The following is a 25,359-nucleotide window of genomic DNA, read 5'->3' on the forward strand; positions in this document are numbered from 1 at the left end:
CGTTTATCCATTCCTCTGACTACCAGTCTAGAGCTTTGTCGGATCATTCCATAATGAAGGTGGAGCTAAAGTTTGGGGGGACCAGACCTGAGGTGGAATTATGGAAGTGTAATGCGTTTTGGCTACAAATTTTGGGTGACCTTTTAGGTGTGGCTGACTCCATTAAAGAATACTTTAAGTTTAATGTGGGTACTGCATCCCTGCATGCTGTATGGGATGCTATGAAAGTATATCTGAGGGGGCTATTGATCAAGTCTATTAGTGCACATAAAACCAGGTCTAGAGAAGTGGATGACAGGGCACACAAGGTGGTAGCGGAGGAGGCCTATGGGGTTACACCCTCCCAGTCCAATAGCGAGGCTCTGAGAATGGCACAGGAACAACTGAGATGTCATTTATTACAGGTTGCTGACAGGAAAATAAGTTTTTATAAGCAATGTTTGTTTGCTGAAGGTGAAAAAGTGGGTCACATGCTATCTGTTATTTCTAGGGCTCAGCAAGGCTCATCATGTATAACTGAATTGTTGGATCCCCAGGGGAAGTCATGCAGAGATTGGGGGGATATTTTGGGAGTGCTTGAGGGATTCTATTCCTCACTCTATACCTCTAGAGCCTCTGACTCGGAGGAGGAGTTATTAAGGTTTCTTGGGAGGCAGATCTACCTTCGCTGACGGTAAAGGAGAGGGAACTGTTAGATGAGCCTATTGCTCTGGAGGAGTTGGAGGAGGCCCTCAAAGATATGGCTAATAACAAAGCCCCGGGTTCGGATGGTATCCCAGTAGAAGTATTCAAGAGTTTTCAGGGAGTACTGTTGCCAGAACTGTTAAAGGTTTTCAATTACTTGTTGGAGGAGGGCTCTTTCCCGGCTTCTATGCAGGAGGACCAAATAGTAGTGATTCCAAAGCCAGGAAAGGACCAGAGATATCCCGACTCGTACAGACAAATTTCCCTTCTAACGGCAGTTGTTATAAATACTGGCAAAGGTCTTGGCAAAATGTCTGTCTAAAGTGATTCTTAATATTATTCATCCAGATCAGACAGGCCTCATGCCCCAGAAATCTACGGCTATTAATATTTGTAGAGTATATACCAATATACAGATCGCGGCGGATAACTATGGATACAGGACAATTCTGTCACTTGACGCTGCCAAGGCCTTTGACAGTGTGGAGTGGGGGTATCTTTGGGGTCCGTTGAGATGTATGGGATTTGGACAGCGATTTATTAAATGGGTACAGGTCCTGTACTCTAACCAAAGGCGCAGATTAGGGCTAATGGGGGAGTGTCTAACTATTCAGTTGGCTAGGGGAACTAGACAAGGCTGCCCGTTATCGCCCCTACTTTTTGCTTTATCTATTGAGCCGTTAGCAGCAGCTGTGAGGAAATCTACAGAAATTAAGGGGTTCCAATATGGACAGATACATAATAAAATCGTGTTGTATGCTGACGATACACTCCTATTCTTGGGGGACACGTCAACCTTCCTTTCGGCCACCATGTCCCTTGTAGAGTGGTTTGATAGACTGTCAGGACTTTCTATTAATTGGCAAAAATTGGTGCTGATGCCTATTGATGGTCAGGGTGTATCCGCCATGGCCATTGCTAATAATATTCCATGTGTAGAAAATATTAAATATTTAGGAATCCACATTTCCCCCAGGATTATGGACTTTGAAGAGCTAAATTTGTCCCCGTTAGTGGTGAGATTTAGATTGAAGGTTAAAGCATGGTGCAAATTATATCTCTCCGTTGTGGGCAGAGTAAACCTCCTTAAGATGATGATGATGCCGCAACTGTTATATATACTTCATAATGTCCCGGTCTGGTTACCCTTGGATAGATTTCATAGAATCAATGTGATATTTAGGGACTTAATATGGAGAGGAGGTCAACCTGGGATTAAACTGGAGACTTTGCAATATGTTAAATCGGCAGGGGGATTGGCGGTACCAAATCCTTGGATTTATTATTTAGCAGTGAGCATCTTAAGGGGTGGATAGAGTATACACTTAAAGATATGACTAGTCAGATCTTACGGCATACAATAGGTATGAGTGACTTAGTGTGGATTTTGGGAATTCATATCTTGGAGGAAAAGTTGCCTTTAATTGAACTTATGAAAAAAGTTTGGGATCAGTTCAAGCAGCTGATCTCCCATATGGAACAATCCCTGAATTCCTTTCGCTGTCTGGTCTTCAGGAATGGAAGAACAAAGGGATCCTTAGAATAGGAGATCTTTTAGACAATGGAGTGTTTAGGTCCTTTACGGATATACAGGAGAGATACCAGATTCCTCGCACAAGCTTTTATCAATACCTTCAATTGCGCCACGCATATGATACTAATTAAAAAAAAGGCACGAACATCATTAACTTAGAAACAGCCCAAAAACGAATTCTCACAGGAGGTGGAAGGAGAGGTCTGATATCTATGTTATACACTTTATTACTGGATAAGTTCCTGGATTCCCATCCGTTAACGAGAATGAAAAAATCTGGGAGCGAGATCTGGGTGGGCTGTCACAAGACCAATGGGAAGACATCTTAGAGGTGATCCTGCTGACTTCATTGAGTGAACAAGGGAAATTATCTCAACTGTTCATCATACATAGAGTGTACAAAACGCCAATATTTCTGAAGCACATAGGCGTCAGAACAGACGCACAATGCCCAAGGTGCTCCTTTGAGCCAGCTGATCTGTTTCACATGCTGTGGCAATGTCAGAGTTTAGACAGATATTGGAAAGGTATATTGGAGACAATAAGTAATAAAATGTCAGTGAGGATAGATAGGGATCCCCAAATATGTCTATTAGGATATGTTTCTAAGTTGGGGACAGTTGATTAAAGAAAGGTTGCGGTGGGAAGACTGTTGTATGTAGCCCGAAAATTTATAGCCCTCCAACATTGGGTTAAAGTTATTAATATGTTGGTCTGTGAAAAAGCTATATTCCTTAAAAGAGGGTGCCCACTAATATTTGATAAACTATGGAGTGATTGGTTGTCTGATAGCGGTATCACGATATAGAGAGTAGGAGCAGAGTTACAGTAGGCTACTTTCACACTGGCGTTTCTGAGTCCGCTTGTGAGATCCGTTTCAGGGCTCTCACAAGCGGCCCAAAACGGATCAGTTCAGCCCCAATGCATTCTGAATGGATAAGGATCCGTTCAGAATGCATCAATTTGGCTGCATTTGGCTTCCGTTGCGTTTTTTAGCTTTCAGCGTTTTGGTGACCGTCTGACTTTAGGGAGCCAAATGGGGACGGATCCGTTTTTCAATGACACAATATGGTGCAATTGAAAATGGATCCGTCCCCATTGACTTTCAATGTAAGTCAAGACGGATCCGTTTTGACTTAGACTTTTTTTTTTTTATGAATAATGCAAACGGATACGTTATTAACGGATACAAGCGTTTGCATTATTGGTGCGGATTCGTCTGTGCAGATACAAGACCGCACAAAACGCGAGTGTGAAAGTAGCCTTAGGCTCCATTCACACGTCCGCCATTCTGTTCCGCATTCGTTTCTATGGGGCCACACTATGTGCTGTCCGGATCCGGAAATTGAGCATCAGATCTTTATCTACCTGGCCTGCGGCCATCAAAAGAACTTGAGTGGACCCCTGGGCATCGGCCCACCTGGAAATTTCCATGTAGGGTCTATGGCCAATTCACCCCTGCTGGTGGCCATTTTAAATCATTCCTGGAAAACCTGTTTAGTAGTCACTTACACCTGGATTACACCATATCACATAGTGACTACTAAGGAGGGGCAGACATAGAGCCATCTAACTGTTGTCACCAGCCCGTCATGATAGAGAACGTCTGATACTCCTCTCAGCATTTGCTCCTCAGCTTGCCGGCCTTGAACACTATAGTATTGTCTGGACTGAACGCTGCCGTGTACTGAATATAAAACAGCTTAGGGCAGAACTTCTTTTATGTCTTGCACATGGCTTTGCTCTTATGTAATGGGAAAGGGTTGTGCGTGATTAAATCTAACCTGCCTGAACCTTGTTTTCGGGTGGCAATATGGCTGCATACAGAGTGTATATGGCACGGTGCCCTTTGGCCTAATTGCCAGTCAATCAGGCACCACATCTCAGGAATCCTGATTAAATGACGAGGTAAGGCGGTGGTAAACGCTTCCATTAAAGGAGATATGCCACAAAAAATATTCAACTTTTTTAAAACTAGCACCTGGATCTGAATTAGGGATCGACCGATTATCGGCTTTACCGATATTATTGGGCGATATTCAGGATTTTTACCGTTATCGGTATCTATTTTGCCGATATTCCGATAACGTATGGGGAACAAGGATCACGCTGCTGTCAGCGCTCTCCGTGTTCCTTCAGCAGCACAGGGGAGAAGGAAGCAGTATCTCCTCCCCCCTGTGCTGCTGCTGCTGCTGCCGCTGCCACCAATGGGAGGACAGGGGACAAGAGAAGGGGAGGGGCTGTGGCCACTGCGCCACCAATGAAGATAAGTCTCTCATTAATTCAAATTAAACAGGAGGCGGGAGCTGGCTGCAGAATCACATAGCCGACTCCCGACCTCTATGAGCGGTAGCTGTGATCCGCGGTAGTTAACCCCTCAGGTGCCGCGGATCGCAGCTACCGCTAATAGAGGTCGGGAGCCGGCTATGTGATTCTGCAGCCAGCTCCCGCCTCCTGTATATGAATGAATGAGAGATTTATCTTCATTGGTGGTGCAGTGCGCTCCCCGAAGCCCCCCAGTATTAACCATTGGTGGCGCAGTGCGCCCCCCCTAGTATTAATCATTGGTGGCAGTGGCCACAGGGTCCCCTCTCCCCTCCTCCTCCGATTGGAGCCCCAGCAGTGTAAGCCTGGGGTTCGATCGGTTACCATGGCAGCCAGGACGCTATTGAAGCCCTGGCTGCCATGGTCAGCTCCCTGCTGCTGTGTGCACAAAGCACAGAGCAGCAGGGACAGTGTGAGCTCCTATTCACCCTGATAGAGCTCTATCAGGGTGAATAGGACAAGGGTTCTATCTAAGTATAAATGAAAAAGAAAGATTTATAAAAAAAAAAAAAAATACGCATTAACAATAAACATTCATTTTCAGCAGATTTGTGTAGGATTTTTTAGTTTTTTTTTCAAAAATGAAAACTCACAGAATATCGGTATAAATTATCGGCTATCGGCCTGAAATTTCACAAATTATCGGTATCGGTATCAACCCTAAAAAATCTATATCGGTCGATCCCTAATCTAAATACTTTTGTTATTACATATAATAAAAAATTTACCATAGCCACTGAGTTATTCAATACAATGTATCTGTATAGCGCCACCTGCTGTTTATTCTTTTCCTTTTTTCTTGTCCACCTCACTGAGGTGGTTGCACACGCTCAGTTTAAATTTTAATCTACCACCTACCACATCTTCTATTAGAAGCTGGGACAGTTACAGGGAAAGAGCTACAGCAGAAAGGACACACCTCCTGAGCTGTCAGCCAGAAATCAATCTAGCAGAATAATTGGAGCAATGAATGGACGAAGCTGTGGATCCATGTGCAGTACAGGGCTGGTTCTATCATTGTGCATTGTACTATATGATGTCTGATTTTCATGTTTTTTTTTTACATCAATCATGGCATAACCCCTTTTTCTTAGACATAAAACAGCTATATGTGCCTTTGAATAGCAATTACTAGCCTGTAATACTTAGGCTACATGCACACGACCGTATGTGTTTTGCGGTCCGCAAATTGAAAATCCGCATAAAAAACGTAGGATGTTCCGTATGGTATCCGTTTTTTTTTTTGCGGATCCTTTTTTTTGCAGATCCATTGTAATAATTCCTATCCTTGTCCCAAACTAGAAAAAAATAGGACATGCACTATTTTTTTTTGCGGAGCAACGGAACGGACATACTGATGTGGACAGCACACGGTGCACTGTCCGCGTTTTTTGCGGACCCATTGAAATGAATCGGTCCGCATCCTATTCGCCTTAGGATGTTAATATGTTGTATACTTTCACTTACAGTCACCCATGGGACACAGTCATTAAGGCAGCCATGCGGAAATATCCGAATCCCATGAATCCTTGTGTAGTAGGTGTGGATGTCTTTGATCGGAGTCTGGATAACCAAGGAAGGCTACACAGTTATCGTCTCCTCAGCACGGAGTGGAGGCTGCCTGGCCTTGTGAGGGCGGTAAGTACAATTTCGTATAAAGTATTATTAGGTATCCTAAATTGCTAACACGCCGTATTGAGTCCTACCATACCAGACACGGCTAAAACGTCAGATTTTTACAATTTTTTTTTTACCTGTAATTAAATATAATGTAAAATGTAATGTTACAGTCAGATCTTAGGCTACATGGTCACCCGGGCTTCACTACCTCAACTGCTCCAGGCTGTCTTGATTCGGCCATATGCTTTTGAAACTGACTGGTCGAGTGGGCCTGTGCGAATAATGATTCAACCCATCGATATAGAAGGCAGAGACGCGGCACTCACCAGGGTCATGAAGATTGCTTAGAGCTTTATTGCTAGTTAGGTGGCATGCTGCGCAGGCTGGGGAGCGGGATGGCCACGGTGCGCTTCAGCAGTGACGGCCGTTTCGCGCAAGGATCGCGCTTCTTCAGACCGCCTATGACGTGCAGGCGCATGGACGTGCCTTTAAAGAGAAGCCGTCGGTCATCACCATGGTGATCCCAGACGCTCCCCGAATGCGCAGCTGCAGGAAACAGAGAGAGAGAGGAAAATAATAACATTCACAGAAAAGTACATCATTGCAATTTACAGCACAAACATTATATGCATCCTATTGTGGCGACAAATTCCAGAGGCCAGACGTAATAATAAATGAAAGGATACGTAACTAGAAAATTAGAAGCGCATGATTAGTTGAAGGCTGAGAGAAGGAATGACCAAAAGCATTGAGGGGGTTCATTCAAAACCCGTCAATGCTAACGGGGTAGTGGGGTTATAAAAAGACCGCCATGTCATTCTTGTCGTTGAGGCCATGGGGTCCCATGGCGCCCGTCCTGATAATCCATCTGGCCTCCCGTTGCAGCAAGAGGCGGTGGCGGTCACCACCCCTCGGGATGGGTCCCACGGCCTCAATGCCAGCAAAGGAGAGGCCAGACGGATCACCATTATGGGTGGAACGAACGTGTTCGATCAAGCGGGGTGAACCTCGCCCAGTCCGAATAGAGTTAAGGTGCTCTCGTACCCTCTCAAACATTGGCCTGATGGTCTTGCCAATATAAAACCTACTACAGGGGTAGTGGGGTTATAAAAAGACCGCCATGTCATTCTTGTCGTTAAAGGCCATGGGGTCCCATGGCGCCCGTCCTGATAATCCATCTGGCCTCCCGTTGCAGCAAGAGGCGGTGGCGGTCACCACCCCTCGGGATGGGTCCCACGGCCTCAATGCCAGCAAAGGAGAGGCCAGACGGATCACCATTATGGGTGGAACGAACGTGTTCGATCAAGCGGGGTGAACCTTGCCCAGTCCGAATAGAGTTAAGGTGCTCTCGTACCCTCTCAAACATTGGCCTGATGGTCTTGCCAATATAAAACCTACTACAGGTGCATGATACAACATAAACCACGTATGAGGTGCGACAAGTGATAAACTGCCTGACCTTATGCGTAATACCCCCCAAGGACAAACTCTTTGCCTGTGAATTGTGGGAACAGAAGGAGCAGGTTCCACATTTGTAGTTACCCTGGGGTATTCTACTCTGTAACCAATTCGACTGTTTAGGGGACCTAAGGACACTATGAACCAATCTGTCCTTCAAAGTATGGCATTTCTTGAAAGTGATGAGGGGTCTGCTGGAAACAACGCCACCCAGAGAAGGTTCACCTTTTAAAAGGTCCCAGTTATTATACACAGCTCGTTTTACTATATCAGCTGCTGGGCTGAATTTAAAAATGAACGCAAACCTATCTTCATTGTCATCTTGGGTCCTGTCACTGAGGAGGCCGAGTCGAGGACGAAGAGCCGCTCAATGATTCAACCCATGCAGCTCTTGAAGAGGGTCAGTAGAATTAACCTTAGGCCTCATGCACACGGCCGTGCCGTTTTTTGCGGTCCGCAAACCGCGGATCCGCAAAAAATGGAAGCTGCCCGTGTTGCCTTCCGCAATTTGCGGAACGGAACGGGTGCCGGCAATATAAATGCCTATTCTTGTCCGTAAAGCATGGACAAGAATAGGACATGTTATATATTTTTAGCGAGGCCGCGGAACGGAGCCACGGATGCGGACAGCACAGTGCTGTCCGCATTCTTTTGCGGCCCCATTGAAGGGAATGGGTCTGCATCCGAGCCGCCAAAACAGCGGCTCGGATGCGGACCCAAACAACGGTCGTGTGCATGAGACCTTATTATGACTACATAGAAACATAGAATGTGTCGGCAGATAAGAACCATTTGGCCCCTCTAGTCTGCCCAATATACTGAATACTATGGATAGCCCCTGGCCCTATCTTATATGAAGGATGGCCTTATGCCTATCCCATGCATGCTTAAACTCCTCCACTGTATTTGCCGCTACCACTTCTGCAGGAAGGCTATTCCATGCATCCACTACTCTCTCAGTAAAGTAACACTTCCTGATATTACTTTTAAACCTTTGCCCCTCTAATTTAAAACTGTGTCCTCTTGTGGTAGTTTTTCTTCTTTTAAATATTCTCTCCTCTTTTACCTTGTTGATTCCCTTTATGTATTTAATAGTTTCTATCATATCCCCTCTGTCTCGTCTTTCTTCCAAGCTATACATGTTAAGGTCCTTTAATCTTTCCTGGTAAGTTTTATCCTGCAATCCATTTACCAGTTTAGTAGCTCTTCTCTGAACTCTCTCCAAAGTATCAATATCCTTCTGGAGATATGGTCTCCAGTACTGAGCACAATACTCCAAATGAGGTCTCACTAGTGCTCTGTAGAGCGGCATGAGCACCTCCCTCTTTCTACTGGTAATGCCTCTCCCTATACACCCAAGCATTCTGCTAGCATTTCCTGCTGCTCTATGACATTGTCTGCCTACCTCTAAGTGTTCTGAAATAATGATCCCTAAATCCCTTTCCTCAGATACTGAGGTTAGGATTGTATCACTGATTTTATATTCTGCTCTTGGGTTTTTACGTCCCAGGTGCATTATCTTGCACTTATCAACATTAAATTTTAGTTGCCATATTTTTGACAATTCCTCTAGTTTTCCTAAGTCCTTTTCCATTTGGTGTATTCCTCCAGGAACATCAACCCTGTTACAAATCTTTGTATCATCAGCAAAAAGACACACCTTACCATTGAGGCCTTCTGCAATTTCGCTGATAAAGATATTAAACAACAGATCCCTGAGGTACCCCACTGGTAACAAGACCTTGGTCTGAATATACATTGACTACAACCCTCTGTTGTCTGTCCCTCAGCCACTGCCTAATCCATTCAACAATATGGGAGTCCAAGCCAAATGACTGCACTTTATTGATAAGCCTTCTATGTGGGACAGTATCAAAAGCCTTACTAAAGTCTAGATAAGCGATGTCTACTGCACCTCCTCCATCTATTATTTTAGTCACCCAATCAAAAAAATCAATAAGATTAGTTTGACATGATCTCCCTGAAGTAAACCCATGCTGTTTTTCATCTTTCAATCCATGGGATTTTAGATGGTCCACAATCCTCTCCTTAAGTATGGTTTCCATTAATTTCCCCACTATTGATGTCAGGCTTACTGGCCTATAGTTGCCCGATTCCTCCTTACTACCTTTCTTGTGAATGGGCACAACATTTGCTAATTTCCAATCTTCTGGGACGACTCCTGTTGCCAGTGATTGGTTAAATAAATCTGTTAATGGTTTTGCTAGTTCACCGCTGAGCTCTTTTAATAGCTTTAGGTGTATCCCATCAGGCCCCTGTGACTTATTTGTATTAATTTTAGACAGTTGACTTAGAACCTCTTCCTCTGTAAAGACACATGCGTCAAAAGATTCATTAGTCTTCTTTCCTAACTTTTTCTTTGTAAAAACTGAACAGAAGTATTCATTGAGGCAGTCAGCTAGTTCTTTATCTTCTTCCATATACCTTCCTTCTTTAGTTTTTAATTTGGTAATTCCTTGTTTTAGTTTCCTTTTTTCATTTATGTATCTGAAGAATGCCTTATCGCCTTTTTCCCCTGACTGAGCTAATTTCTCTTCTGCCTGTGCTTTAGAAGCTCTTATAACTTGTTTGGCCTCTCTCTGACTAATCTTATAAATTTGTCTTTCATCCTATTTTTTTTTTTTTTTTATAATTCCTAAATGCTATCTTTTTGTTTTTAATGATTTTGGCCACTTCCGCTGAGTACCACAGTGGTCTCTTCTTTTTTTTGCTTTTACTGACAAGCCTAATGCAATTTTCTGTTGCCTTCAATAGTGCCACTTTTAAGTAGTCCCATTTCTCCTGGACCCCAATGAAACTGTTCCAGTCTGATAGGGACTCGTGTACCACTAATCTAATTTTAGAAAAGTCAGTTTTTCTAAAATCTAAAACTTTTGTTTTTGTGTGGTGTGACTCAGTCACTGTACTTATAGTAAACCACACTGACTGGTGCTCACTAGATTCCAAGCTTTCCCCTACAGTAATATCAGATACCAAATTCCCATTTGTGAATACTAAATCTAAAATGGCCTCCTTCCAGGTTGGCTCCTCCACTACTTGCTGTAGAGATAATCCCAGTAGGGAATTTAGAATATCTGTACTCCTGGCAGAACTAGCTATTTTGGTTTTCCAGTTTACATCAGGAAGATTGAAGTCTCCCATAATGATAACTTCCCCCTTTAATGTCATTTTAGCTATTTCCTCAACTAGTAGATCATCTAATTCTTTGACTTGGCTAGGTGGTCTATATATCACACCTACACGAGTTACCTTATGATTATCAAGCTGCAAGGTAACCCAAACTGACTCTAAATTGTTCTCGCTAACTTGTATCAAATTAGATTTTATGCTATCTTTCACATACAGGACCACCCCTCCCCCCCCGTCTTGCCTACTCTGTCTTTCCTGTATAGAGAGAACCATGGTATTGATGTATGCCAGTCATTACTCCCCTTGAACCACGTCTCAGTAACAGCCAGTTAAAAAAAAAACTGTCCGTTTTTTTTTCTGCTGATGCCTTTCTGTGAAATGGACGTTAATTACGGTCCCTTCAATTGTATGGGGCGGTCGTTCCATGAAAACAGACAAAATAGGACATGTGAATAACCCCATAGCCTGCTGTTGTTCTTAAACGGTGGTGTGAATGTAGCCTAAACAAGGCATAGTACATGGTTGCTGAGATATCTTAGTTTTACTTAGGGCTTCAGTGCACCGAGGGGTTTGTCCTAGTCCCTTGGTGCACCCCAGCTTCTCCACTTTCACCACTGAGCCATGTCCTTTCCCATGACTAATCCCATGCATTCTGTTACTGGTGGATGCACAATATATCTCCTTTGGGTTTTCCCACTGTTGAGATCATTGCGGCAACAGTAAAACCTGATGGCGATGCACTGCGCATGCGGCATAGATTCTATCATTCGTGCATGCGCAGTACATCTGCTTCGGGTTTCCTCACTGCTGAGATCATCTCCCAAAGGAAGATGATCCACAGCATATGCACGGGAATCGAGGGCCGGGCAAGAGTACAATGAAGATGCCAAGTCCTGTCAGTCAAGGCAAGGGGGCATGGCTATGTAGGGAAAGTGCAGGAGCTGTAGTGCACCAAGGTGCTGGGGCACGCCCCTCAGTGTACTGATGTCTTAATTAGATTATTTCAATCTAAGACATCTCCGCAACTGCAAATTCACCTTTTGACAATAAAGGCATCATTTTAATAATCAGGCTCGCTGTTAAATAGGGTTGATCCTGCTGATTATTCCTATTTATAGCAAGTTTTCTTAACGTGCATGTCAAACTGAAACAGAAAAATGGGCAATTCTAACAAAAAAAATCCCCAAAACATGCGTAGTAACTAAAATACATTCTTAAAGGGGTTTTCACACCTGGGACCCCTGCTGATCAGCTGCTACCAAGCACGGTGCCGTCCATTGAATAGCGACTGTGCTTGGTATTACAGCTCATCCCCTTTCACTTGAATGGGACTGAGCTGTGCCTAGGCCACGTGACCAATAAATGTGATATCACTGGCCTAGGAAGACGCCACGGCACTTGGTGGAGCATCTTCAAACTGCTGATTGGTGGGGGTCTCAGTGTCGAACCCCTCCAATCAGATATTGATGACCTATCCTGAGTATCAGCACCTTGGAAAGCCCCTTTAACGTGTGCATATACATTGCTCCAAAAATTTAAGGGAAAACTTAAATCACACTTTGGATCTCGAAGAATAAAAGATTCATGTTGAAAATCTGATATTTGTAATTGTGTAATTTGTTGAGAAAAAAATGATGTGTCATTGGAAACCAAAATCATGACCCAACCGTGTGCCAAATTCCAAACCATCCCAAAAATAAAAGTAAAAAATTCAAATGACAGGTGAATCCAATTTTTGTGTATTTCATCACTTCAACTTAGGGCTCGTTCAAACGACCATGGTTTGGTTCTGCATCCGAGCCTCATTTTTTGCGGCTCAGATGAGGACCCATTCACTTCAACAAGGGCTGCAAAAGATGCGGACAGCACTCCGTGTGCTGTCCGCATCTGTTGCTCCGTTCCGTGGCCTCGCAAAAATGATAGATAATGCCCTATTCTTGTCCGTTTTGCGGACAAAAATAGGCATTTCTACAATGGGCCGTCCTTTCCGCAAATTGAAGAAGGCACACAGGTGGCATCCGTATTTTGCAGATCTGCAATTTGCGGACCGCAAAACACTGCACGTTTGGGTGAACGAGCCCTTATAATGTGACTTAGTAGTGTGTATGGCCCACCTGTTCCTGCATGCTCTCCTGACAACATCTGGGAATGTTCCTGACAATCGATGGTATCCGGGGGTATCTCCTCAGACTCCTCCTAAACCCGGATCACGGCATCAGTGAGCTCCTGGACAGTCTATCGAGCTACTTTGCGGCATTGGATGCACTGATACAGAATGTCCCAGAGCCTCTCAATTGGATTCAGGTCTGGGCAATGTAAGTGTCAGTCAATGGCATCAATGCCTTCATCATCAAGGAATTACCTACACACTCTGTTCACATGAGGCTGGGTATTGTCCTGCACCAGTGTAAGGTTTAAGTGGCTTAGCCTTAGAGAATTTTATCCCAATACCTAACAGCATTCAACATTCACATGGAGGTTTGTGCGATACTCCAAGGATATGCCCCCCGACCATAACAAAAAAGTAATGGTAGATGATGTTGCAGGAAGCACAGTGTCTCCAGACTCTTTTACCCTATGTTACATGTGCTCAGTGTTAACCTGGTCTCATCTGTGAAGAGAACCATTCGCTAATGGCGGACCTTCCAATTCTGGTGTTTTCTAATGAATGCCAATCGAGCTGCATGGGGCTGGGCTATGAGCACAGGTCCCACTACAGAACGTTGGGCCATTTTGCCGACCTAATGGAGTCAAGTTGTTCGTAAATATGTTGACCAGTAGCTTGTTGGAGGTAATTTTGTAGGTCTCTGGTAATGTTCAGACTGTTCCTCTACTGGTCCTGATGCTGGGATGTTGCTCTTCTGTTGCCCTGCCCAGCTTCCCCCTTTTTTTGTATTGTGTCCATGGGTTTGAGACTGTGTGATGGGGACACTGCAATCTTGAAGGAGCAGGACTACCATCTAATGCTACCAGTAGTGACAAGGACACTATCAAAACTAGAGAAGAATCAGGAAGGATAAGGTGGGACTAATTGTTTGCAGCTACCACCTGTTGTCACTTTTATTTTCACCAAGGCAGGTGAAATTGATTCACAGTCACACTTACTATTTGGACAGATTGATAAACTTGAAGTTTAAGTGACTTGGAGAGTGGACTATGATTAAGGGGCTTCGGAGGGAGTGAGCACAGCGGCCTTCTCTCTGCTTTTCCTAGGCCAGTGACGACACATTTATCGATCACGTGGCCTAGGAGCAGCTCAGCCCCATTCAAGTCAAGGGGGCCGAGTAGGATACCAAGCACAGCGCCGTACATTGTATACCGGCTGTGCTTGGTATCCTACTGAGAGAAGACCGCTGTGTCCTAGGTATCAGACCCTCACCAATCAGATACTGATGACCTATCTCAGAAAACCCTTTTAAGAATTAATTAGTCTCATCCTCACACTTTATTTTTATTTTTGCCTACAAAATTGAAGGTGCCAATTTGACCCATTGGACTAATATGAAATAGTTGAGGGCATCCAGTAAATGTTCTAAAATATAAAATTGTAGTAATTGTATAAGTCCATGTATTAGTTTTATGGACTGTGACTACAAAGATTCTAGATCTAACTTTGATCATTATTTTCTATGATTTATTTCAGATTCTTGGAACCAGCAGAACTTTGACATATATTAAGGAGCATTCTGTAGTGGATCCAGTAGAAAAGAAAATGGTCTTAAGTTCCACAAATGTGAGTGTCATTTGACGTTAGCCCTATAATATTCTGTCCTATTCCCATGGGGTCAGTGTTGTCTTCTTATATCACATATATCTTCTAAACTTTTTTTTTCTCTGAGAACACCAGCCCTTGACCAGATTTTCATTTCGACTACATGCTATAGCGTTATGGCATACTGGCCATCTTCATTGAGAAGGCACCGCATCTCTAGAAGACCACTTTTAAATGCAGCCAAGGAGAGTTTGTCTTCAGTCTTAAGTCCTACTGAGTACTCAGGATGCCTGTAGGGTAGGTGGGGTGATGGGCAGTGATAAGGCACATGTACATAGTCAGGGACTGAGGTAGTGACAAGAATCAGCTGAAAGCCTCTGTATGTTACACGCAGGCATCTTCAGCGCTCAGTAGAACTCAAGACTAAAGACAGCCTCTCCTGCTGTAAGAGCTTTGCTAAGAAGACTCTTCACTTTCTTTTTCCTAGTACAAAGAAACTTCTTTCCCTAAAGAAGTATATTATAAAATGTTTAACATCCATAGATGGTGGTCTCTCCTTGTGACTTTCTGCATGTAGAGACTGTTGTCATACAAAGGGCATAACCAAGTAGTGCAGAGGAAACGTACCAGTAATTGCCTACAGGAACCAATCAGATTCCAGCTCTGAATTTTCCAAGGCGCGTTGATGGAAACAAAGAGTGACCGGATGGTATAGGCTACAGCTGCTGTTTTGTTTGTAGTATAGTTTTGAATCTCGTGTTCCCTTATTTAATAGCATTGTAATCATTTAGTATTTTCTTTTTCCATTTTAGATTTCACTTACAAATTTGGTGTCCGTTGATGAAAGGTTGGTTTACACCCCCCACCCGGAAAATCCAGAAGAGTAAGTACATTAAATACTATTCGATTGGTTTTCATATTTTATATTCATGTTTCCTGAGACTTACATTTCCAGTTCAAATTCAAAACTTTGTAATTTACTTCATCAAAATGACACAGATTTGGTGCTTTCATAAGGCACATGAACTCCATCTCCACCATTATTAGGCTATAGTCAACTATTTCAGAAGAATAGCTAGATAACTTCATGGTGGGGCCCATCAGGGCAGAACTCGGACGAGCACAACTTACAGCTGTATCACCATCCTCAGAATGCTGATACAGTGGAGACCTATGTACTCTCTGCCATACCATTCTTAATGTTGTAGACCACAGATCACGATAAGCCTCCGGCCTACAGAATGTGAGGCCTACGCATAGAGTGTCAGTACCCTGGCGCAGGTGGCACAATGACATCATTGCGTTGCCTTTGCTAGGACCTTAGCTGTGCAGGCAAAAGGATGACTTGCTGCACTGATTGGTGGATCAGGATGAGGTCAGTATAAGTATTTTTATTTTTTCCTGAAACACTAAAGTGGCAATTATTCTAGTGTGTGGCGCTTAGCGGGGAACCATTGCTTTTTGGAGGGAATTCTTCATTTTTTTTAGCAGGCACTTAGGGGGGACACTATTACTTTTTAGGGGCCACTCAGAGCATTATTATCTTCAAAGTAATCTGTTTAATGCACTGTTAAAGGGAATCTGCCACCAACGACCTCCATATCCAGTGGTTTTCATAAACACATAGCTGTGGTTTACCTGATTAACCCTTTAAGGACAGGGCGATTTTCCTTTTTTGCGTTTCCATTTTTTCCTCCCAGCTTTCCTGAAGCCATAACTTTTTTATTTTTCTGTTCATATAGCCATATGAAGGCTTGTTTTGTGCGGGACAAGTTGTCCTTCCTAATGGGACCATACATTTAATATCTTCATCAGACCCCCAAACCAGACAAAAATAAATAAATAAAAGAACTTACCTTTCCTGACCTGTATACACAGTGCTCATTGAGCAATGATGAAGGCAGGGAAGGTAAAAAACAAAAAAACTTCCCTTGCCTTCTCCTTAAGGAGCTTGGCTGTCACTGACAGAGGGCTTTCCCCTGCTGCTAAATCTGCAAGAAAGTTCAGAAATGTTCTTGCAGAATGAAGTGCTAACCACCTGGATATTTATAGTCAACAGGCAGTCCGAAAGTGGTTAAGTAACTTTCTAAATAATCCTCATTAAAATTATTTCCAACCATTCTGCTTAGTAACTTGTGCATGGCAGATCAGAGTGTGCAGAGGGAGGAAAGCATTCAAGTTTTCAAGATGGGCATATAACCAAAGCTGAACTATAGACTGAAAGAAAATCTCACACAAGGGATTGAGGGAAATCACACAACCTATGTATGAGTGTACAGAGAGAGTGGGACCCAGAGAAGGATGAGAAAATAATATATTTCTCATCACCATTATCAGCACAAGTGAGAGAAAGTTTAGTGGGGGCAGTAGATGGGGAAATCAGTCCAGGAATGAATGTGTGTTAATACATAACAGCTAGTGAAGGCAGCAGCATCCTGGTCAGTTGAATAGGACAAAGCTGTAATACCCGACACTGCTGCTACTTAAAAGTACAGATTACGATGAAAAAGTAAAACAAAGAAGATTCTGCAGCACTTAGCCAAGCACCATGGCCCCTGATTGGCTAAAGTGCTGATGATTGGCCACAAGCAATCTAATATTGATAACCTATCCTGAGGACAGATTGTCGTCTTTAAAACAAAAGGGAATCCTTTTGATAATTAATTATTGTAGTCATTGTTCAGTATGTGGTTTCTCATTGCAGGACAGTACTGACACAAGAAGCCATAATTACTGTAAAAGGAGTCAGCTTAAGCAGTTACCTGGAAGGACTAATGGCCAGCACTATCTCATCAAATGCAAGAAAGGTATGAAGAATTCAGTTATTTTGGAGGAAATACTGAAAATGCTGCACCTAAACAAAGAGTAATATCTATAGGCTTTCACCTAAAAGCAGAGAAGGACCACTGGCCCTGAACAGCCCCTTGATTATACATAAGCCATTTAAAGGCTATGTACACCTTCGGGGGATTTTTTTTTTTATGATTGCATTTTACTCATTTTGGGTTAAAAAAAAATCATTTTTTAATTGGTCGTCCTTAAAATATATAGGGTTAACTGTTTTTCTAGCTGTGTGCATCATACTTTTTACTTTCCCTTTGTTGTCTAATAAACATTATCTCTAAATTACTTTGAATTAAGGTCATTAAAACGTATTTAAGCTACATTTTTATCAGTAAGATAAGAATTGAGCTATAAAGAGTGTTTAGGAGGCCAGAGATCAGAGATAAGACGCTCATCAGCTGAGCTGCCTGACAAAACAGAGTGAAAATTTGGATTCTGCTACTTGAGAATCTCAAGGCTGCACAGAGACAGTGGTTTAACATTTTTAATGAATACCAATTGAAAAAAGTATTTTAGCTCAAAATGACTACAATACAAATATAAAAAAAATGCCCCCAAAGGTGTACATAGCCTTTAATTAACCAATGAGTAACAGGTTTATGTAGCAGCTGATTTTTAATGCAGAGTCTGTTCTTAAGTAAGGGTCTACAGGTTGTTGGTCTTCACACAGATAAACGCAGCCCAACTAACCTGTGCCTGTCCCAGATCCTCCTAACTTCCAGTGCCAGTTGTGACTGGACTTTTGAACAACAGCAGCTGCAGTTTATATGTAGGTATAATATATACCCTCCCCCACCTTGCCTGCTTGCTGCTTTTCCACACTGTCCAGAGGAGCGGATAGATAAAAGAGAATAATACATGTATGAGTGTATGCGAACATGGCTGTATATATGCAGGGAGCATGTGTCTGTATCTCCCAGCCAGTGTATTTTTGTATCCTGAATTATCTCCATGTTACTCTAGGGGTGGGATGCAATTGAATGGATCATTCAGAACTCTGAGAGCACAGTAAGCTAACAGTGACCGTCTCCGCTTTTTATACTGACAAGGGTAAGGATACTACTCTGCTACATATTATACCTACATGGCCTGTGAATTATGAATAATGGATGTGAGTGTGATGGTGGGATTAAAGGGGTGGTGCCACGAAGAATACATTGCTCTACCCAGCACTTGGATCTGAATACTTGTAATTGAAAGTAATTAAAAATTTAGTATAGCTACTGAGTTATTAAATAAGATGTATCTGTATAGCACCACCTGCGGTCGCACACACTCAGTTTAAATATTCAACCTCCACCAGCCATATCTTCTGTTAGAGGCTGTATCAGTTACAGGGAAAGAGCTGCAGCAGAAAGGACCCCCCCCCCCCCCCCTTCCCTGAAATAAATCTTGCTGAACAATTAAAGCAATGAATGGGGAGATCTCTGGACCCATGTGAGGTGCAGGGCTGGTTCCAGCTTTGTTAGAAAGATATTGTCTTGTACTCTATGATATCTGATTTTTTTACATCAATCATGGCATACCCCTTTAAAGGGGTGTCCAGGTTCAGAGCTAAACCCGAACATAACCCCTTCACCCATTCGGTCCCTATGAGTTGAGCATTGGAGCATTCATGCTCCGATGCTCCCTCTTGCCCTGCATTGCGCAGGGCAATTTTTTTTATTTTTTTATTTTTACACACACAGAGGTTTCCGCCTAGCAGTGTCCCTGGTGACGTCACCGGCACTAATGGCTGTAATTAGCACTGCCCAGGCTAGGGCAGCACTAAAGACTGCCCATTAGTGCTAGTGGCATCACTGGGCTCACTGCTAGGAGGAAACCTCTGCCTAGCACGCCCCTCAGAAGGTCATCGGATCTGAAGAAAAAGCCCTTGAATTGCTCCGATGCTCCACTCATAGGGGCTGAATGGGTGAAGAAGGGGTTATGTCCGGGTTCAAGGGATCTGTCCAGCCCAGAAGGTTATAAAATAATAAAATAAGTAATACTCACCTTACCAATGCTGTTTCCTGGGTCCCCTGCCGCCCTATGTTCTTCCTGTTCTAGCAATGACGTGTCAACACAGCATGTGAGTATTTCAGCCAAGCACTGGCCACAGTGGTGACCTCAGTGGTGCATAGTGTGTCGGCACATCATTGCTACAGCAAGAACAGAGACCGGCTGTTGCATATGAAATGAGAATTCAGGAGCATGTATCGTTACTACTATGTTGTGCAGTTCCTCTGTTATTCCTACTAGCAGTTTATGACTAAGTGTTTCCCTGCACATTCTGGCACAGTGCAGTCAATACAGGGACTCCTTCTTTTGACAAGGGGAAATGGTAACACCCTGCTGGCAATGTATCCATAAACTACTATTATAATAGATATAATAGAACAGCACAACATACAGACATAAGACTAGAGGCCCCAGAATTGTTCTTACATCGGAAATGCAAGTGGCTGCTAAACCAGACATGTCAGGAGAGGGGACAGGCCCTCTTTAAAGGGTTTATGCCGTGACTGATGTGAAAAATCAGACATCATATAGTACCTCACAATATCTTTACAAAGGTAGAACCAGCCCTGTACCTCACATGGATCCGTAGATCTCCCTATTCTTTGCTTCAATTGCTCTGCTAGATTCTCTTCCTGTTGGCAGCACAGGGGGCATGACCTTTCTGATGCAGCTTTCTTACTATCCCAGCTCAGGGGACGTGTCCTTTTACTATCCCAGCTCAGGGGACGTGTCCTTTCTGATGCAGCTTTCTTACTATCCCAGCTCAGGGGCGTGTCATTTTACTACCCCAGCTCAGGGGGGCGTGTCCTTTCTGATGCAGCTGTCTTACTATCCCAGCTCAGGGGGCATGTCCTTTCTGATGCAGCTTCCTTACTATCCCAGCCCAGGGGGCATGTCCTTTCTGATTCAGCTTTCTCCTTGTACCTGTCATAGCAAATTCTGCTGGTGGCAGTTGAAAGATGGAATTAAGTATATGGGACCATGCTCTTCCAGCTCAATGGATGAACATGCACATTACTATACAGATTAAAGACCAAAGCAGGATGTACCATTATATTGAAGTTAAAAGAATATTTTACAACTGGATTATTTTTGTGATAGAAAGTAAGTTACAAAAGTAGCTTTTCATACTGAATTTTATTTAACTAACATTTAATGGTGGCACAACCCTTTAAAAGGGTTTTCCAAGTTTTCTACCTCTGGATAGGTCATCAGTATCGGATCGGCGGGGGTCCAACACCCGAGATCCCTCCGCTAGGCTGAGTGATGGTACGTTCATCGATCACGTGGCCTAGGAGCAGCTCAGCTCCATTCAAGTGAATGCAACGGAGTGCGATACCAAGCACAGCCGCTATAGAATGTAGGGCGCTGCGAGAAAGCAGCTGTGTCCACAGGAGCACCGATGCCTTCCTAAAACATCTGATCAATGGGGGTCCCAGGTGTAGGACCCCCACTGATCAGATACTGATTACCTATCCTCAGGATAGGTAATCGGTAAAAAATAAAAAATAAAAATCTTGGAAAACTTTTTTTTTTAACTGCCCGTTTGCACATGAATTAAAAGTATCTTTTCTCCAGAATGAAGTAACAGATGCTGAGGGCCAGTTACATGTTGCTTTTTAAAAATGCATTGAAAACCACACATTTTCCCCACGATTGTGTTTTCTTTTTTTACAGGTGAAACATATTCAGTCAATGTGTTTCACCTGTAAAAACTCCATGGGTAATTACCACATTTATTTAACATCTTACCTGTAAAAAAGGCAATTGCTGTAAAACTGTGTTTTCGATGCATTTTTAAAAAGCAAACCGCCTGCAACGTGTAAACGCACCCCTTAGGTATCAATACATTCAGCTGAGGTAGCCCTACAAGGCATTGCGCCTGGTTTAACAGCGAGCTTCCTGGTGACTGACTTCCTTTAAAGGGTTCTCCTGGTCATCAGTTTGGCGGGGGTCCGACTCCTGGCACCATTGCGGATCAGCTGTATGAAGAGGCCGCAGGGCTTAGAACTCTACCTAGACCAGTGATGTCACCGTACATTGGTCACATGACCAAGGTGCAGCTCAGTCGCTTTCAAATGACTAGGGCTGAGCTGCAATACCAAGCACAGCCACTATCTAATGGACAGCGCTGTGCTTGGTAAGTTGTAAGGAGGCCGTTGCATTCACCAGAGCTCTTGTTTTTGCCCATATTGCTTCCATTGCTAGCTGGATTCATTTTTCCATCACATTATACACTGCTCGTTTCCATGGTTACGACCACCCTGCAATTCAGCAGCAGTGGCCATGCTTGCACACTATAGGAAAAAGCACCAGCCTTTCTGGTAGCCAGGATGTGGGAGTGCACATAGGCTAGCGTTTTTTCCTATAGTGTGCAAGCACGACCACTGCTGATGGATTGCTGGGTGGTCGTAACCATGAAAACAAGCAGTGTATAATGTGTTGGAAAAATGAATGAAGCCAGCAAAGGAAGCAACATGGACAATCACAATACATTAGTAAGTGCCTTGTGTTAACTTTCTCTACATGATAAATGTAATTTGCTAAAGTGAGACAACACCTTTAAGAGTTTATTCACATGCTGAATTTTTTCTCCTTAGGTCAATTTTAGTACTGTCATGTTAACAGATGAAGGCTACATGCACACGACCGTATGTGTTTTGCGGAACCACAAATTGTGGATCGCAAAAAAAAAACAAAAAAAACGGATGACATCCGTATGCCATCCGTTTTATTTTTGTGGATCCATTGTAACAATGCCTAAAACGGACAAGAATAGGACATGTTCTATTTTTTTTTGCGGGGCTACGGAACGGACATACTGTTGCGGACAGCACACGGATACTGAAACAAAATACGCTTGTGTGTATGAGGCCGAATGCTGCTGTTTTTCCTGTACTATTAATGAAAAGTGATACATCTGTGGGGAATATTAAAGGGATTCTGTCACCAGATTTAACCCCATTAAGCTAGCTGACATTAGCGATGTCACCAGAGCACAGGGCTGGCAGACAGAAGCGAGCGCTGCCTGGCCCTGTCAATCAGGACTTGGAGGGAGGAGACAAAGGTGGGAGAACCGAGCCTCTAGGAGCAGGAACAATGCCCCTCCCCCCGCTCCTAGAGGCTAATTGGCATACTATAAAAGTTAGATTTCTGGCGTAACGGGGGCATAGATAAAAGTAGGAATAGGCTAGTTAGGTTTAGCTGACATTAGCACATCGCTAATGTCAGCTAGCTGAATGGGGTTAAATCTGGTGACAGAAACCCTTTTAAGCCAATAATTTTACAATCTGTCTTTCTTTTTAATTTACATTCAGGAACAGTCATTGACGCACTACTGACATCGCGAATGTACCTTCAATGAATGCTGTATGATCGCCATTACGGACCAATAACTTTTCCTCCATCGAAAATATCTTCTAATTCATATTTTGTATGAATAGTTTTTTAAACGATCATCAGTTGACTGGATGCAATAAACGAGCACCCCTTATTAGACTTTCATATTGATTGTGAACAGAATTCTACATATATATTTTGAATGTCTGTCTTTTCAGATGTTTTTTTTTCTTAATACTGGATAGAGTCTCGCTGTTGTAAATGACTCAGGGCCCGTACTCAGCACTCTCTGTGCTGACAGAGATCGTACTCAGCCCACGTTCAGAATCGATATCTATTTAGTGCGTACTATAAGTGATGGTCTGTCCACATATACTGAGATGATGGACACTGGGTTAGTGCAAGATCTTCTTATTACTAATGGCCATATTGTCCTCTCAGTTGCTTACGGCTCGTAAAAGCGATGTCCGACCGCGGCACCTCCAGCAACGTTTATGCGATTCTTAGATGCACTCAGTGTTCCAATGGAGTAACCAGAGTATAAGAGATAGTCTATCCACAGGTACTGAAATAATGGACACAGAGTTGAAAACACACTGGGTTAGTGCCAAGAGCGATCTTTTTTGTTTACTCATTTATTACTTTATTTTATACCACTGAGGAAGGAACATTATTCCAAAACCAACGCGTCTGGTGGCGGCAAATTGTGGACATTGTGAACAGTAATTTATCCATGAACTCTTATTTAGATTTAGTTTGGTTACTCCATTGGAACACTGAGTGCATCTGGGAATTGCATGAACTCTGCTGCAGGTGCCGCGGTCGGACATCGCCTTTCACGGGCCGTAAGCAACTGAGGACAAAGCAGCCGTGAGTAATAACAAAAAGATGGCTCTTGGCACTAACCCAGTGTGTTTTCAACTCTGTGTCCATTATTTCAGTACATGTGGATAGACTCTCTCTTACACTCTAGTTACTCCATTGGAACACTGAGTGCATCTAAGAATCGCATGAACTCTGCTGGAGGTGCCGCGGTCTGACATCGCTTTCACGGGCCGTAAGCAACTGAAAGGACAATATGGCCGTGAGTAATAACAAAAAGATCGCTTTTTGCACTAACCCAGTGTTTTTAACGGTGTCCATCATCTCAGTATATGTGGACAGACCATCACTTATAGCACTAAATAGAGATATCGATTCTGAACGTGGGCTGAGTACGATCTAAGTCAGCGCACAGCGCGCTGAGTACAGGTGCAGCTGTGCTGAACATACGGGCCCGAGTCATTAAAAACAGCGAGACACTATCCAGTATTAAGAAGAAAAAAAAACATATCTGAAAAGACACACATACGAAAAATATACGTAGAATTCTGTTCACAAGGAACTATCTTGTTAACCATATAGCCGCTTGTTGTTTTGTTTTACTTTCATATCCATGGTTGAGATCTGTATTGGTTATTTACACCCTATTACATTGTAAAAGTTGACTTTTGACGATCTAGGTTGGCTTAAGCAACCTGCCGTAGTTACCAGCATGCTCTCCTGGCTAGAAGGCTGCCAACTTGTTGTGAAGGGTAATTCGTTACTGGTTAGGTTGACAGCTTAGTAATCCAAGTGCCTAACAGTTATAAGGTTAAAATGACCACAGAAAAATAAATATACATAATGGGTATCTCCTTTGAACATCATCTGATAGATTTCCTTCAGCCTAATCACTATGACAAAGGGCCTCTGCCCCTCTAGCTAGCGCCATTGTCTTTAGTCTGTGTCACTTGGAGATTTTGGGTTAGCAGCAGTGCCACTGATTTCATTCAGGCACTCTCGGCTTTGCAATGTAAACCTCTGCGTGAAGCCAAAGGAGCACTTTACTTGGCAGAGGACCTCAGCATCTTTGGTCTAGAGATTGAGAGGATCTATTGTCAGAAGATGTTATCGGGAGGATCCATGAAACTTTTAGACTATAAAAACATGGATTGAGAATTTCTGATCTAGGTCCCTTATGGTTTTCTTTAATGATATAGGAAATGTATATTTATACATGATGCCCACTTATTACATTTGTTATGTTTTCTCTAAAAGATAGAGTAAAAGAGTTATTGGTAACCAGGGAGGCTGTCGGGATCTCATGCTGCCTGTGGTTTGGGCAGCATGAAGCTCCTGACAGGTTCCCTTGAAAGCACTAAACTGGTAAATTTTAAGGTCATGTGTATGTTGATCATACTATTACAAGGCTGGTTTAAAGGGGGTTTCCTAGGGGAGATTTTTTTTAAATTAAGTGACAGAATGGGTTTAAAAAATATATAAAATACTCACCAATCCCCTGCTGCTGCTGCTGTCCACTTCCTGGTCCTGGCTAGAATTGCTCCCTTAGCCAGTACCTGTCCACAGTGGTAACCCATCTCAGCCACTGAGCAGCCATTTTCAGTGTGTGGAGCCAAGATCAAGAAGTGGAGAGCAGCGGGATGGGAGCAGTATCGACAGAGATATGACTAAATCCGCCAGTGACTGGTAGCAGCGGACATCAGTGAGGTCACTTGTCCACGATAGAGACCGGTGAGGACCTTGGAAGTGGTAACATGGCAGCAGTGGCGGATTGGTCAGGTGACTTGATATTTTCTAAGCATTATTTTTTTCTGTAAAAGTGGAGGACTTTGGCAGGTTTCAGTTTTGAAAGAAAATGGACTTGTAGGTTATT

The 25,359-nt window shown here is 43.2% G+C and overlaps 1 protein-coding gene across 1 annotated transcript in view; it reads left to right on the forward strand.

Annotated features, from left to right (window-relative positions):
- Positions 1–22,773, forward strand: part of PRELID3A (PRELI domain containing 3A) — a 41,402-nt gene extending 18,629 nt beyond the window's left edge. Inside the window, exons 2-7 of the mRNA XM_044295603.1 lie at positions 6,013–6,181; positions 14,415–14,504; positions 15,296–15,366; positions 17,188–17,290; positions 18,291–18,377; positions 22,643–22,773. Coding sequence (XP_044151538.1) covers positions 6,013–6,181; positions 14,415–14,504; positions 15,296–15,366; positions 17,188–17,290; positions 18,291–18,344 — 487 coding nt within the window. The 3' untranslated portion in view covers positions 18,345–18,377; positions 22,643–22,773. The remainder of the gene's footprint in view (positions 1–6,012; positions 6,182–14,414; positions 14,505–15,295; positions 15,367–17,187; positions 17,291–18,290; positions 18,378–22,642) is intronic.
- The last annotated feature ends 2,586 nt before the right edge of the window (positions 22,774–25,359 follow it).

Source organism: Bufo gargarizans, chromosome 5 (assembly GCF_014858855.1).
Source record: "Bufo gargarizans isolate SCDJY-AF-19 chromosome 5, ASM1485885v1, whole genome shotgun sequence".
NCBI classification, from domain to species: domain Eukaryota; kingdom Metazoa; phylum Chordata; class Amphibia; order Anura; family Bufonidae; genus Bufo; species Bufo gargarizans.